Below are 15,567 nucleotides of genomic sequence, written 5' to 3' on the forward strand. Positions count from 1 at the left end.
AAAGTGAAAATTAATTAGTGAATGTAAGGGACTTAAAATTACCTGTTCTGTAAAAAATTATTCGTTAGTGGTTGTCTTTTCATCCTCATGCCCCAATTGTCACACAGTTGACTGCACATTCCACTGCTGACAGACTCCTTTGAGACCTCTAGAGCTACCACTAGCAAGAGGCCAGAGAAGGATATCTCGTCATGTTTGAAATTGAAATTCAGATATCATTAAATATAGTCTGGCAAGGCAACCCACCCCAACCCTGGTGGACTGATACAAGGAGTCACTTGAACGCCGAGGTTCAAGGCCAGCCTGGACAACAATATAGCAAAGTGGGGGAAAGCCAGACAGTATGTATACACCTGTAATCCCGGGACTTAAAAGTCAGAGTCAGAAGGATCAAGTATGAAGCAGCCGATCATCTGACTCACAAAGCAAGCTCTGGGCCGGTTAGGAGTACATAATAAGACCTCATCTCAAAAACAAGCAAGCAAGCAAACAAACCGTACCTAGAAGCCTGGGATATAACTCAGTGGTAGAGCACTTGCTTAACATGTGCAAGGACCTGAGTTCAATCCCAAGCACTAACAAAATAACAAAAACCTAGAAATCATCACACGTGTAGCATATCTGGCAAGCTCCTTCTAGTTCCCCTAATCTGTACCAGATGAGTTTTAATAATATCAGCCCCACGCCCAGAAAGCCAAAGCCCCACCTTCAACAGAAATCACCTGATGCCAAACAGGGATTCTGCTAAGATCAGCCCAGTGTTTTGAGGCAGTGAGGCTCAGCTAGGGGGACACAGGCCTGGGGGTCCAGGGAGAGAAACATGTTTAGCTCTTACTCCAAGCTGAGCCAAACCATCCTGGTTTACCAAGCAATTTTAGGAAAATAATTAGTCCAAGATGTGAAGGGACTAGAATCGCTTCCTTTGTGCTGGGTTGGGATCTGACTTCAGTAGGACAATATTGGCTTTATTCTACATGGGCGTTTGGCTTGGTTTGGGGCCACAGCAGCTCTGGCAGTCTTAGGGAAACCAGGAAGAAGGCCTCAGGCTGGCACTTCTGAGCCAACCCCAACTCTTCCAGAGAAGTTTCTGTCTGTGGAATCTTCACTTGGTGGAAAAATCTGGCAATCTTTGCAATCTTTCTATCCTGCTCCCTGCCTGCCCAGATGGTAGGATGGAAGGCAAGCCGCAGCATGCTTCACAGTGAGGTCTGTGGAAAGAAGAACCCCATAGCTCTGCTGTGCCTCCTGCTGAAGGTGGTGCAAAATTGGAGAAATTGAGACCTGAGGCCAAAAACCACAGTAGCAGCCTCCTGCCTCAGCTCTCAACCTCCTCGGCTCCTTCTTTCTTAAGCTTCAATGGGTAAGGTGTTAAAGATAGTGGAGAAATATCCTTGGGAGTAAATCTAAAACTGATGTCCGGTTCCTCTCCTCCCAGCCCATGAGTTGCCATGCTCCTACACACACAGGCAAGTAAAACCCTGGCCCAGCCTTCCCAGGATGAAGCCTAATCTCATAGCCTTGGCCAGCAGGCATCTCCTGTTCTCCCCAATTCTCCCTGTCAGAGATTGAAGGAGTACATACCTCAGCACATCAGGTTGGGGATAGAGGCATAAGACTTTCTCCTGCCCAGGGTTTGGGCTACATGGCCTATAGGTACAGGCCAGTGTCCATCTACCAGCCTGACTCTTGTTCTAAGGCCCCTTCTCACCTCAAAGAACAGAGCCTGCTTTGATCTAGAAATTGGAGGTGTTTCCTGTTCCATGTTAAGACACTGTTTACAGGACTCTTGTCCTAATAAATCATACATGTGCAGGGGCAGGCCTTTTTCCAGGCTGCAGGGACCTCTTAAAATCAAGACCTTAAAAAGCTTAGTGTGTGTGTGTGTGTATGTGTGTGTGTGTGTGTGTGTGTGTGTGTGTGTGTGTGTGTGTGACAGACAGACAGACAGACAGACAGAGACTGATAAGGTACAAATAGCACACAGTATGTTTTGGGAGCTTCTGATCCCTTAAAGTTGTACCCTACCACCACATGTTGGTGACCCACAAGCCTCTATGACTATGTTTCTTGTAGTCACCTCCTGTGTAAGTTTCTTTATTGGCAAGGCAAGAGTTTGTGCCTCCAGAAACTTTGTAGCTCACTCTCAACATAGTGGTTGCATTTGTTTTCTCAGTTTTATGAGCTGGGCTTGAGTGGATAGCGGGCAGCCTGCCTGCAGGCTTACGTGTTTATGCTTGCTGGCAGGGAGAAGGCAGGGAGTCAGCTGACCTGTAAGAAGGCTGGAGCTGAGGCAGCCAGATTCCTATGGCCTATTTTTTCTATCATGTGTTTTCTCTATCAACAGATACTAAAGCAGTAAGAATAGTTAGCGTTTATGGAGAACATACCACGTCCCCAGTGTTCTTCTGCTAAGCACTTTGTGTATATACTCATAGCTGTCTTGGGAGGTACTCCTATAATCTAGACCCATTTTGTTCATACGGAAATTGTGAGTAGAAAGGTGAAGCTACTGATACAGTCATAGGGTTTTGATCAGTGAGAAAACACCTGATTCCAGCTAGCCAGTCAGTCTCCCTCCAGAACCATGTATTCTGTCTCTGGTCCATAGGTACAGTTACTGAAGTCACCTGATCCCAGCTAGCCAGTCAGTCTCCCACCAGAACCATGTATTCTGTCTCTGGTCCATAGGTACAGTTACTGAAGTGAAGAATCTACAAGTAAAAAAAGGGTGCTGACCATGGAAGAAAATGTATAAACATTAGCCTAATCCCTTCTTTAATAGAAAGCTGAGTCCACAGAGGGCAGTGGCTTGCCTGAGGTTCCATAACTGGTTCAATGGTACTGAAGCCACTAGAACTTTCAGGGAAGGTGCTGCCCATGGATCCTCAGGACCCTGATCTATGGATGTATGTGAAATCCCTATACCATGTCAGGGTTCACAGGGACTGTGTGTCATCAGGACAGAGTTCCAGCTCTGGGGCTGCTGCCACTTGCCAGCCCTGGCAGTGTTGTCCTTGCACACTATTCTAGCTGTCTTTTCTGCTGCTATGATAAAACACCATGACCAAAGGAACTTAGAGAAGGAAAGATTTATTTAATCTTATAAGTTACAGTTTGTCATTGAACTCAAGCCAAAACCATGGAGGAACATTGCTTACTGCCTCTGGATGGTGTTGTCCACAGTGAGCTAGGTTCTCCTGCATCAATCACTGGTCAAGGCAGTCTCTCACAGACGTGGCCACAGGCGAGTCTGATCTGGACAATTCCTCAATTGAAACTCTCTCTTTCCAACTGACTCTAAGTTATGTCAAGTTGACAATGAACTAATACAGCACAGTGCTAGGTGTAGTAGCACATACTTTTAAACCAGCTCTCAGGAGGCAGAGGGAGGCAGACTTCTGTGAGTTTAGGGCCAACCTGGTCTATATAGTGAGTTCTGACCCAGCCTGGATTTTAGGGCTTCATGGTGAGATGCACACATAATCCTCTTACAAAAAAACAAAAACAAAAACAAAACAAAAAAAACCTCCTAACCAGCACAAGGACTTGGTAGAATGTTTTGAAGCAGAAGTCCCCAAATTGTGGCTATCCCTGGAACCCTGGAGACACTTACCAGGAGAGTAGTGCAGGGTCAATTTTTTTTTTAAAAAAAGAATGTGATGTTTGATTTTCAATTTCATTTTTTGCACAATGTCCAAGGGAATTTTCCAGAGGCTTTTTGACGTGATATTGTCACTGTGATAGCTCGTGGAAAGTATCTGTGTGTTTTAGCATTTTATCTCTTCTACTTTTTGCTGGTATCGTAGAAGATCAGTACAAGCCCTTTGAGGGTTTCAGTAACTTTTTTGGAGTATAAAAAGGGAGTTGAGACAAAAAATATGTAGGAATGGCTACTCCGAGTTGTCAGGTCCCACACTGTCTCAGCAGGCAGATGGCTACACAGAGGGGCTTTCCTCAGCCTGACTGGGGCTCCCAGTCCTGGGCCTAGCCCTGTAGCCAACTTCATTTCAGCACAAAGGGGCTCTCAGCCAACCTCAGCTTTGGGAAGCAGCAAAAGCTTGGAAAGGAAAACTGAGAGAGACATCAAGGAAGACATCCGTTACCCTTAGCCCTGCTCCTCCAGGCCCTTCCAGTATGAAGCTGCAGCACAGCTGTGGAGACTGGATCTTTAATAGGGATTTTCCAGAAGATCACATAATACAGACCTGCTCTTCTCACTGTGCCCAGTGGGCAGGATGAACTAGTAGACAGGAAATAGTATTCTGGAACCCACAGCCTAGGAACAGGATGTTACCAAGAAAGCCCATGGATTGCTTATCATTTTACCTGCCTAAGGACCACAGGTGGAGAGTGAGGGTGAGTAAACCATCCTTGGCCTAAGAGGTTGGTTGTTGGCAAGGTCAGCTTTGTTTGGAGACAAGGTACTCACTAATCACCACCCAAGAGGCAGAGGGATAATTCAGATTTCTGGAGTATTAATCAGTGTTCAATTCAGGAAACAGACATCACTCTAGGTATTTTAAATAGGATAGGTCTTAATACAGAGAATTAGACACTGACTACATCACAGAAAGGACTTAGGGAGTCCAGTCTAGACCAGGCTTCCAGGAACAGCTGCACAGACAATGTGAAGTCCGTTCATTAGGACCATGTACGCAGCCTCAGGTACTGTGTTTGAGCATTTGTGTCCATGGAGAAGTGAGTGGGGACTGAGACTGGGATCACGAATCTTTTTGGAGATAGAGTGTTTCCACTATGCTGTCTCGGCCTCTAGCACACAAGGGAAATAGAGCCCAGATACAAGAATGCTATAAGAAGAGAGACAAAGAGGCTCTATCCCTACTGCATTCCCTACCTAGTGAACTGATAGACATGAGGCGGACGGAGCGTGAGTAAGGGCACCACCTGACTAGAACCTGTGCTTCCTTAACATCCCCTTGGAGCTTGACTTAGAGCAGCGGTTCCCCTCCTGTGGGTCACAACCCCTTTGGCAACCCTCTATCTCCAAAAATATTTATGTTATAATTCATAACAGTAGCAAAATCATAGTTATGAAATAGCAACAAAAATAACTTTATGGTTGGGGTCACCACAACATGAGGAACTGTATTAAAGGGCCACAGCATTAAGCAGATTGAGAACCACTGCTTTAGAGGAACTGGGAAATACCCAATTAGAGGTTTAATAGCATAGCTAGGCTTGGTGATGCCTGCAGTCTCAGAATTTAGAATCCTGAGGCAGGAGGGACTCAAATTAGACCACCTAGACTACATAGTCACACACACAGACACACACGCACATGCACACACACACACATTAATGGCTATACTCTGCTCTTTGCTATTCAAATAGAAAATCATGAACAACCAGTTTTCAGTGTAATGGTTTAAATAAAGCCTTCTCTGTGGGCTAAGGGCTAAGGACATCTGTGGAAGTCCCTCTGTACTGCCCTCCAGCCTTGTAAGAGTTGGAAAATTCACAGATATTTAAGGGGGTTTCAAATGAACAATAACCAGGGTAGATCTTGCAGAAAGTGATAATTCATGAATGGTCATTTTTCCTTCCTAGATTACACAAGTTTCCCCAAATAGTCCCAGTTCCTATATGAATCAACACCATGCCCTTGAAAATGAGACACATCACTGTTTCTGTTTTTTGAGACAGGACTCCTATAGCCTAGGCTAGCCTGAAACTTGCTTTATAGTCAGGATGGCCTTGAACTCCTGCCTCCATCTCTCAAATGCTGGGATTACAGGTGCATGCCACCACCCTTGGCTCCAGATATCATAGACGGATATCAGTCTTTTCTTAGCAGAAATATAACTTGGTCCGAGTAAAAACTTGTATAGGTTAATGCTAAATAACAGGCGCTAATTCATAGTTTTCGTCTGCCAACAAACGTTTAGTGAAAACTGTTAACGGTGAGTTAGTTAACCGCTTTGACTCTGGTGGGTTGCATGCATGCTGCCCATACCCACCCAGGAGCCCTCTGGATTCTCGAATGAAACACACATGCCAGCTAATTTTGATATGCCTTGACTAGCTGAATGACTGGCCATTTCTGGTGCTCTCCTCGGCTAGCATACATTTCCCTCTGGTATCCCTGGCTTAACACCTTCTAAATCTGTTTTATCTTTGCTGCCCTGTTACCTTCTGGGCAGCCCCCATAGGGCCGCTTTTCCCTTTCCACCTACTTTGCTGGATGATTTCTCTCCTAAATCTGATCTTAAATCTGATCTCTCTCCCTCCAAGTCATGTGATTCTCCTCTTCCCCTCCCTCTCGGTCCCTTGCCTGCGCTATCTAAAAGTCCTGCCTCGTCTTTCTGCCCAGCCATTCTTTAATATGAATTGAAGCCAGCTGGGGGCAGGGGCTCTCAGGTCCGGAAGCATGGCTTTTGGGAGCCAAATTAAGACAAAGCATTAGAACCAATTCCCAACAGAAAACCTTTGGGTCAGGCCCTGGGCTGGGTCAATACAGAGATGAGAAAGGCATCGTTCCTGACCTTAGGCCAGTCGGGATGATGGGACACACGTCGTGCTGGTAGAGAGTTCTAGGGGCTATTATTGTAGGCCTGAGAGGTTGGGTGGAGAGAGGTAATATTGACACTGTCCTTTTAATGGATGAAGCGAGTCTTGTAAGGCTACTTTCTGAGATTGTGTGCTGAGGGGCCACCTGCTGTGTGCAGGGAGTCTTGCACCTAGACCTGACCTCTCTCTGCTGCCTCACAGGCCCTTCATGCTGCTGCCACCGCTGATGGAGTGGATGCGGGTGGCAATCACCTATGCAGAACATCGTCGCAGCCTCACTGTGGACAGTGGTGATATTCGGCAGGCAGCCCGGCTGCTGCTACCAGGCCTGGACTGCGAACCCCGCCAGCTCAAGTATGGAACCCAAAAGACCAGGGCGGGGGCTACAACATCTATGTCCCATTACCTAGAACACCTCTCTGCTCTCTGCTTCTAGTGGCTGGGTGGGTATCAGAGCAAGGCTGTAAGGCACCTGAGTTCCACTAAGTATCATCCACAAATGCCACAGCCAAGTGTAGGGAGAGATTTGTTCTAGGCTTTGTCTGTAACCGCTGGAGTGCTACCCAGAACATACACACCTTTGAATTTGGGCTGGAGTGCACATGGAGCACGAGTCTGGGGTCCTGAATCAGGAGGCTCTTTCCTCTGTCCCTCTATACACCATGGTTTTCTTGTATCAAACCCTGTGCTGAACTCTTCTGTTTTATGCCTGTATCTCAGCCATCATGACAACTTTAAAGAGGGCTCTAGTGCCCTGTAAAAAATGAAGAGACTGCAGGTCAAGGAGGAACAGCAGCTTGTCTGCAGAGGTGCCTAAATTTGAGGCCATGTTCATATGCCTTCCCACTGTAACCCCTCCTGTAGACAGGTCTGCAGCAGAAGCTCTTCATGGGTGAGCTCTTGCTGGCCATCCCTAGCCTGGCTGAGGGGTGCTTGAATTTCTGTTTTCTGACTGTTCCCAAACCATACTATAGACATGAATTTTACAAACTTTGACCTAATTCAAGGATTCGGGTAGGAGCTTTTAGAATGCTCTGGCGTGCCCTGTATAGGTACAGATCTTATCTATAATGGTCCTTAGTAGGTTGAGTTGATTGTTCATGGGATTTGGAGCCTCTTCCTGCTTTGTCCTTGGTACTTTGGGATCTTACTAGGCAACCTGAAGAGCCTCGGGGAAAATCTAGACATTGGCAGCAATGCCTGCTTCGTGAGCTGAAGGTCAGTCTGCTTGTGCAAGCATTATGCGGTGGCCAAATGCTAAGGCCCAGGCCCAGACACTAGCCCTGATCAGCTTTCTCCTCCTCAAGAGAGTCTGAGAATTTGCTCTCACAGTCAACAGGTCTCAAGAGCACAATCCACTGCATGAACCCATGTGTAGGGAAGCTGAGCTTTGCACCCTCTAAGGCAGTGGTTCTTAAACTAACCCCTCTGCTACCTCAAAAAAATTTACATGATTCATAACAGTAAGCCAGATTATACTTATGAAGGAGCAGTGAAAATAATTTTATGGTTGGGGCTCATCACAACATGAGGATCATCTGTATTAAAGGGTCACAGCATTAGGAAGGTTGAAAAGCACTGCCCTAGGGCAATAACAGAGCAAGGACAGTCATATCTGACCCCTGCACAATTCGGTCCTCCTGCCCAGCCAGGCCCAACTGTGCTGTGTGTCACAGTCACACTCATACACCTCTCGGTCTCTCCTGTGCAGACCTGAATGCTGCTTCAGTTCCTTCCGGAGGCTGGATGCTCGAGCTGCTACTGAACGCTTCAACCAGGACCTGGGCTTCCGCATGCTTAACTGTGGGAGAACAGACCTCATCAGCCAGGCCATCAAGGCCCTCGGCCCAGATGGGGTGAACACAATGGATGACCAGGTACCTTATGTGGACTCTTCTAGGCCAGGCATAGAGAGCAACTAAGAACTGTGTGGGAGAAACAGTCACAGCCCCTGTATCCTGAACCTGACTGGGACTTGCTCAGTCAGTGTTGGGCCTCAAGCTCCTGACAGATGGCCAGTCTGAGTCCCCCAAACCTCCTGGACAACTATGGCAGTGTGGATTCTGTTTCCCCATTTGGAAGGCCAGCAACTGTCCTAGATGAGGCAGGGCTGAGGAAAACTCCAGTGAGGACTTGGATTGTAGACTCGGTAGCATGCTGTGGGAAATAAGCACTGGCATGTGAATGAGACTGTGTGCCAGCCACTTAGAAGCTCTAGAGAAATCAGGGCTAGGGGTGACACTGGTGAAGAGAGACAAAGAATTGAGCACCTAAGCCAGGGATGGAAGTGCAACTGGAGTCAGCAGCACTCAGCAGCTGTAGCAGGATGATCACGAGTTCAAGGCCAGCTTAGGCTGCAAAGTGAGTTCAGAGCTAGTCAGGACTACAGAGTGAGCTGTCACAATGAAACTGAGTGCTGAGCATCTAGTTCATTGGTAGAGTATTTTCCTAACATATGCAAGGCCCTTGGTTGAGCCTGCAGCACCAAAAGAAGAGGAGGAGGATGGCAAACACATAAAACATAGAACACATTCATGAGAAGTTCCAAGGAGCAAAATAAGGGGGAGAGAGGGTGGGAAATACTGGAGTGAAACCTGATTTACAGAAAAAACTATTGAGGCACCTGCAGAGTCAGAGGACTGTAGCTCACCCCCACTGTGGAATGTTTATATGCCTCTGTTTGGGTATCAGTTACTGTGTCCCAAATGGTACCGTGTGGTTTGGAAGTCCACCCAGAAACCTGGGGACAGCCAGGCTGCCATGGAGGGTCAAGCCTGGTGTCAGATGCCGTGACAGTGCAACCCAGAGACTGGAGTAGCAGATGGAGCATGAGGCCAGGAATGTTTTGTGGGACTGAAACTGGAGGGAGGGCGGGGCTGGGTGCAGCAGGAGAACAGGGAAGGGGTGGGGCAACTGCCAGCAAGTGCAGCCGGGCCAAGACTGAAGAGTGTCTGCACAGTGAACATCAGGCTGGCGTTGGTCACATGCAGGCACAGATGCAAGGCCTCTGTGGGAGCCTTCTTCCTGATGTTCGCTTCCTCAGGAAATGCAGTGTTGAAGCCTAGGCACTTAAAATTCAGACTATTGAAGGCTTTAGTCTACCACATCACAGCAGAGGTGTTGTGACAAGATACCTGGCCACCAAAGGGACCTTGCTTTCCTCTCCTCAGAGGTGGAATAACAGTGCCTGTGTGTAGAGCAGTTGGTAGACTTTTCCGTCAATGCTAGTACGTGTTTGCTGTGGTTCTTGTCAATATGATTATTACTGCCGCCGTATTACTGTCAAAACGATGATGATTAACCCTGAAATCTGGTCCTCTAGCCCTCTGTATGTGCCTGAGGACAGCATAAAAAAAAGTTGCTTCCTTCTCCAGTTCTGGGCCTGGTTTATGCTCTGAATGTATACAGATGTGTGGAGAAAAAAGTCATTACGTACCTGGGGTGTGTGTGTGTGTGTGTGTCTAGCATGAAACAAAGCCAAATTTCCATCATGCTGCCACTGGCTTTTCTGTAGATGCTCGCCATTTTTGCTTTCTGAACCTTGGTATTTAGACACAGATGCATAGGTAAACAGGCTGCTTGCCCCATGATTAATCTCAAGCCATTTCCTTATCTCCAGGAACTAGACAAGGATTTATGAGCTAAGAAGAGCTTCTCTCCACACAAATAACCTAATAAATAATATCGCAGAGCACCAGACAAATGCTTGCCAGGATCCAGCTGTGGAATGCACTTTACACTGTTGCCTTTGCCATCAGACTCCCAGTCAGGGAGACAACCCTGCTAACGGCCCATGTAGATACAGTGAGGGAGCTGACACAGCTTGCAGTATGTTCTGTGCTGCTCATTAGCACAAGATATGGTCAGACACATCTCCACAAGCTTCAATTCTAGCCCGGGTTCCAGATCTTGCTTGTTATAGGACCTTGGACAGTTGACTCCCCTTTTCTGTCCCACATGTATACAATGAGGATGACAATAGAAACCCTTCCCCAACAGTAACAGTACAGTGACTAAATGAAATACTGCATATAAGTCACTTCCTACAGTGAATCCAGGCACTGGCCGTGATGTGTTGTGTGCAGTATAATGTGTTACTGTTCATTAACTCTCACTCAGGGTTGTAAGCTTACCATGTATGTACTGTGTATACTGATGCCTTTCTACAGCCAACTGAGGCCCACATTGTTTCTATACTCTAAGATGAAGACTGAGGCAGAGAGGAGACACTGGGCCTGGGATCTGGTTGCACTGCCCCTCATGTAGGCCATGTGTTTCTCACCCCTGTGCGTTCACAGTGCTTGTGGTGGGTAATGCCCCTGATTAGCTTTCCAGTTCCCTTGGCCCTGGAAGTTTAAGAGGCAGGAGACACAGGACAGCTCCTGAGGAGCAGCTGGGCAGAGGCCTGTGGGATGCCTGATGCTGTGTTCTGCGTCTGACAAGTCAGCGTCTACCTTTGGTTCACAGGGTATGACGCCGCTGATGTACGCCTGTGCTGCTGGGGATGAAGCCATGGTCCAGATGCTGATCGATGCTGGAGCAAACTTAGATATCCAGGTAAGAAGACGCTCCTGGCCCAGGCCCTAACCCAGCGAGAGGCTATGCCAAGATCTCCAGCCAGGGTGGGTGTGGTACTTAAACTGCCTAAAACAAGTAAAGAGAAAGAACACACTTTACTCTGGATTTGGACTGAAGAGGGAGATGAGAAGAGAGAGCGGCTATAATTCTATTTTCATAGTTCTTGTCCTCTATTGGTAGGCTAATCCCTAGAATTCCCTGTCTCTGCCTCCTTCGGACACATAAAGTGCTCCCCTTCTGTCTCGTCAGCACAGGTAGATATCACTAGTTGGATTTGAACCTTGTCCACACAAGTGCTCTCAGAAGACATTACCAAGCAAATGTAGATATACTTCTGTTAACTTCACTACCCTTGCAATGTGTGCCTTTAGCTAAAGTACCTGTGTCATCTGCTCTGGAAAGTAACCTTCCAGGAAATGTGACGAATTGTTGTATTTTAGGTCCCAAGCAACTCTCCCAGACATCCCTCCATCCACCCAGACAGCAGGCACTGGACCTCACTGACATTCGCGGTGCTGCATGGACACATCTCTGTAGTGCAGGTGAGCTGCCGAGGGTGCACTGTGTGCCTCAGCTTCCAAAGTGGGCCGGGTCCAGCCAGAGACACTGCTCCAGGCCAGGGCCCACCTGACCGACTCGCCTCAGGAGTGGAGTTACTATAACATTGGAAGAGGAGAGCCAGGCCTAGCCAGGACTCTGTCCTAGTGAGTCCTGGAAGACCCGGGCTTCAGTCTGCTCAATTTCACACTTGCAGCCCTCTTCTAGCCAGTGTTCTTCCCTCAGACCTGGCTTTGCATCATGGTGTCCTTCCACTCCTGTCCCTCCCTGTCTCCCAGTTCCTGAGGAAAAACAGATGGCACAGCTCACATGTCAAGCTAAGCCTCATTGTTGCCCACCTTGGGTTGGGCTGCTGCGGCTGACATCACAGTGAAGAGATGATAGTTCTAGAAGCAAAAGCTGTGGGCAGAAGGGGCACCAGTGACACGACACTCAGTTCTCAGGTCCTGCAGGACTCCTCCGACCTGCCCCCTGGGGTGGATATCACTCCCTCCTCCTCTTCTAGGATACAAGGCCTCTGTGGATAGTAAAGTCATGCCTGCCTGTGGTAGTCAGCGCAGTCTGGCATGCAGCCAACCCTCTGTAGGTGGTGGTTGCCCAGTTGGCCACTGCACCTAGTCTGGTTTGTAGTCACTGCCTTCCCAGGGCTGAACAGAGTTACTGCCTCTGTCCAGGCTGGGCCTGTGGGCTGTGCCCTGAGCTGGCCTGGTGCCCAGTTTCATCCGGCAGGCAGGTCTCCACGCCTACTGCCTTGTCCCAGTAGTGAGCACATCTGGTTTCTGACTGACAGCTACCAGCAGATACAGACCTCTGTGCCCCACACCCTACAGAGATGCTTGGAACTGGGGCTTTTCATATCTGGTCGCCAGGGAGGGTGCTCAGAGATTTGAGGTGTATCTCCGGGAGCCTGGAGGTGTGCAAAGCAATCCCCCTCTACAGCAGAATGCAGGCAACACTCTTGTCTCCTCTGACCCCTGGCAAAGCTGTCCTTGATAGAATGGGACAACTTGCACTCCTGGCTGGCCTGCGACATTCTGCTTCTCCCCACCCCTTGACAGCCTGGGTAGCCACTGAGCCTCCCCAGTGAGGAGTCCGAATGCTGCTGGTTCTAAGCCATCAGTGTGCTGGGCATCGTATTTCATCTCAGTAATGTTTCAAGGCAGTCCTCTCCCCGCCTCCCCACCTTATAGATAGGGAAGACTAAAGTTCAAGCCACTCCAGTCAGTGGCCAGCACTGTAGCCCATACTTTCTACGCCTGCGACTGCTCAGGGCCCTGTTTCCCTCTAGGGCCTTGGTTCTCAACCTTCCTAATGCTGTTCCTTTGTGTTGTGGTGACCCCCCAACCATAAAATGATTTCCATTGCTCCTTCATAACTATAATTTTGCTGCTGTCATGGATCATAGTGGAAATATCTGTTGTGCAGCATATCTGGTAGACACACAGGTTGAGAACTGCTGCTGTAGGGATTGTAGGTGACACTTCCTGTTCTGCTCATCTGTGTGAGGTCTCCAGAAGGTCTCTGAAGCTGATTGGTGGGAAAGTACTGAGAAGAGAAAAACAGTTCGAAGGTGGTCACATTTTAGGGCATGGTGCATGGTGGGGTGAAGGGGCAGACTACAGATGTGCAAGTCCCTGAGGGGAACCAGGCATCCTCAGGCTCCAGTGCCTCTGCCACCAGTGGGAGCTATTCCGTGGTCACATGTTTGGAAAGACTTGTAAGTCCTTCCCCCTAGAGCACCGCACCGCTCTCCAGGCACCCTGTCATGCTGAGTATGTCTTCTTCCTGTGCCTGACAGCTGCTACTTGATGCTGGTGCCCATGTGGAGGGCTCAGCCGTGAACGGTGGGGAGGACAGCTACGCCGAGACACCCCTGCAGCTGGCCTCTGCAGCCGGTACGTACACACTGCTTTCCTGCCCCTCAGGTTCTCACATTATGATGACATCTTAGCCTTGTCACCCAGACTTGTCACTGAGCTCTCTGTTAACTTTGGAAACCCTTAAGGGTTTCCTTCTAGGCTACTGGGAGGGGGTTCCTTCCCTCCATCACCGAGCATTTTTGCTGAGCGTAGGACCCAGAGAGGGTCCAGTAGGGCAGTGAGCTTTCCCTTTCTGAGGACCTAGACAGGGTCCTGGTGGCATAGGACACAGCCACCTCTCTGACCTCCTATTTATACCCATGTTATCATGCCTGGTTGTAGGTCTCCCCCACTTATTCCAAGGATCAGATCTTGGAGACCCCATCTTCCCCACCTTGGTTTCCCTCCTCTGATACTCATGAACCTTGGTACTTCCACCTTGTCTTTCAGGGAACTATGAGCTGGTCAGCTTGCTACTGAGCCGCGGTGCTGACCCCCTCCTCAGCATGCTGGAAGCCAATGGCATGGCCTCTTCCCTCCATGAGGATATGAACTGCTTCAGCCACTCAGCCGCCCATGGCCACAGGTACAAACCCTGAGGCGCCCGCCCTAGGTAACCAGGAACACTGAGATGCACTCTCATGAGCCTGGGCTTCTGAGGCAGTAGAAGAGCCAGGCCTGGTGACCATTCCTAAAGCCAGAGCTTGAGTGTATGTTAGCCAGGACAATGTAGGTTCTTGGTCAGCATGGAGGCCTAAGACTTTGTAGACCTGGAAACACTGGATGACCTGCTGGGTTCTGACATGCTGGCACTGACCTGGGACCTAAACCCCGAGCCCACCTCTTTTAGCAAAACTATTATTCATGTAGCTGCCAGGGCCACTCAGGACTTTAGTCCTCTGTGAAGTTGGTGGAGATTTTCCAGTGCCTGTGGTGCTCCCAGGGTATCCCCAGGGCTTCGCTCAGCGCATAGGCTGGCTATGAAGAGGTTGCTAGTAGCTCCAGGAGCAGATGGCAGGCCTGCCTGGCCTTGTGACTGGCAACAGCAGGCTGAAACCAGAGTCATTAGGCAGTGCTAGGCATGAAACGTGGAGGGGAACAAGAGAAGCGGTTACTAAGGAGCAGGGAAGGGAACAGAAAAGAAAGACTGGTGGGCAAGATGCCAACACTCAGTTCAGGGCTGTCCTCAACACTACTAGACTTGTGCTCTTGCTGTGACCTCCCTGACAGTGCCTGCCCCATACCTTTTTCCAGACTCCCAAACCCTCCCCATCAATGCATAGGAGAGGAAAGCAGGAGGGCTGGTGGGTTTGTCCACTGTGGAGTAGGTTGCTGGTACCTTTGCATCAGACTGGAACCAGCCCCAAGAAAGGGTGATCCTGGCACCCCGTCTTAAGGTGGCAAAGCAGCTATGGCTCAGAGAGGTAGAACAGCCTGAGGTCACACAGCCAAGTGCAGACTAACTCCTCAGTCATACTAGTACAGAAAAAAAGGTGGGGTCCGTGGCTCCTCCACACATCTGGGATAGGGGATGCTGAGACCCTGTGCTGCACTGAGGTCGTCCATCATGGCCACAGGGCTCTAGAATATAACTCAGGTGGGCACTATCCATCCATCTTGGGGGTTCCAGGGCTCATTTTGCTCTCTTGGCTTACAGGAATGTCCTGAGGAAGCTCCTGACTCAACCACAGCAGGCTAAAGCAGACGTGCTGTCCCTAGAAGAGATCCTGGCAGAGGGCGTGGAGGAAAGCGACACATCAAGCCAGGGCAGCAGTGAGGGGCCTGTGAGGTTAAGCCGAACCCGAACGAAGGCCCTGCAGGAAGCCATGTACTACAGTGCTGAGCACGGCTACCTGGACATCACCATGGAGCTGAGGGCACTGGGTGAGGCTGCGCAGAGACACACAGTGCACATGCATGTGAGAACAGTCACTGCACTGCCCTCAGGGTCCCAGCACATCAGGAGTCTTGATAAGACCCCGAATATTACAAAGATGTCAGTGTGCCTGGTTGCTCAGCCAGCTTTCTACTCCTGGAGTCTGTG

The 15,567-nt window shown here is 49.1% G+C and overlaps 1 protein-coding gene across 1 annotated transcript in view; it reads left to right on the top strand.

Moving 5' to 3' along the window:
* The window catches only part of Abtb2 (ankyrin repeat and BTB domain containing 2), a 152,955-nt gene that overhangs the window by 128,524 nt on the left and 8,864 nt on the right, over positions 1 to 15,567 (top strand). Inside the window, exons 4-10 of the mRNA XM_028767045.1 lie at positions 6,730 to 6,882; positions 8,240 to 8,405; positions 10,996 to 11,085; positions 11,547 to 11,648; positions 13,463 to 13,559; positions 13,974 to 14,109; positions 15,181 to 15,407. Of these exons, the coding sequence (XP_028622878.1) occupies positions 6,730 to 6,882; positions 8,240 to 8,405; positions 10,996 to 11,085; positions 11,547 to 11,648; positions 13,463 to 13,559; positions 13,974 to 14,109; positions 15,181 to 15,407 (971 nt within the window). The remainder of the gene's footprint in view (positions 1 to 6,729; positions 6,883 to 8,239; positions 8,406 to 10,995; positions 11,086 to 11,546; positions 11,649 to 13,462; positions 13,560 to 13,973; positions 14,110 to 15,180; positions 15,408 to 15,567) is intronic.

This window comes from Grammomys surdaster, unplaced genomic scaffold (assembly GCF_004785775.1).
Source record: "Grammomys surdaster isolate TR1022 unplaced genomic scaffold, NIH_TR_1.0 170, whole genome shotgun sequence".
NCBI classification, from domain to species: Eukaryota; Metazoa; Chordata; class Mammalia; order Rodentia; family Muridae; genus Grammomys; species Grammomys surdaster.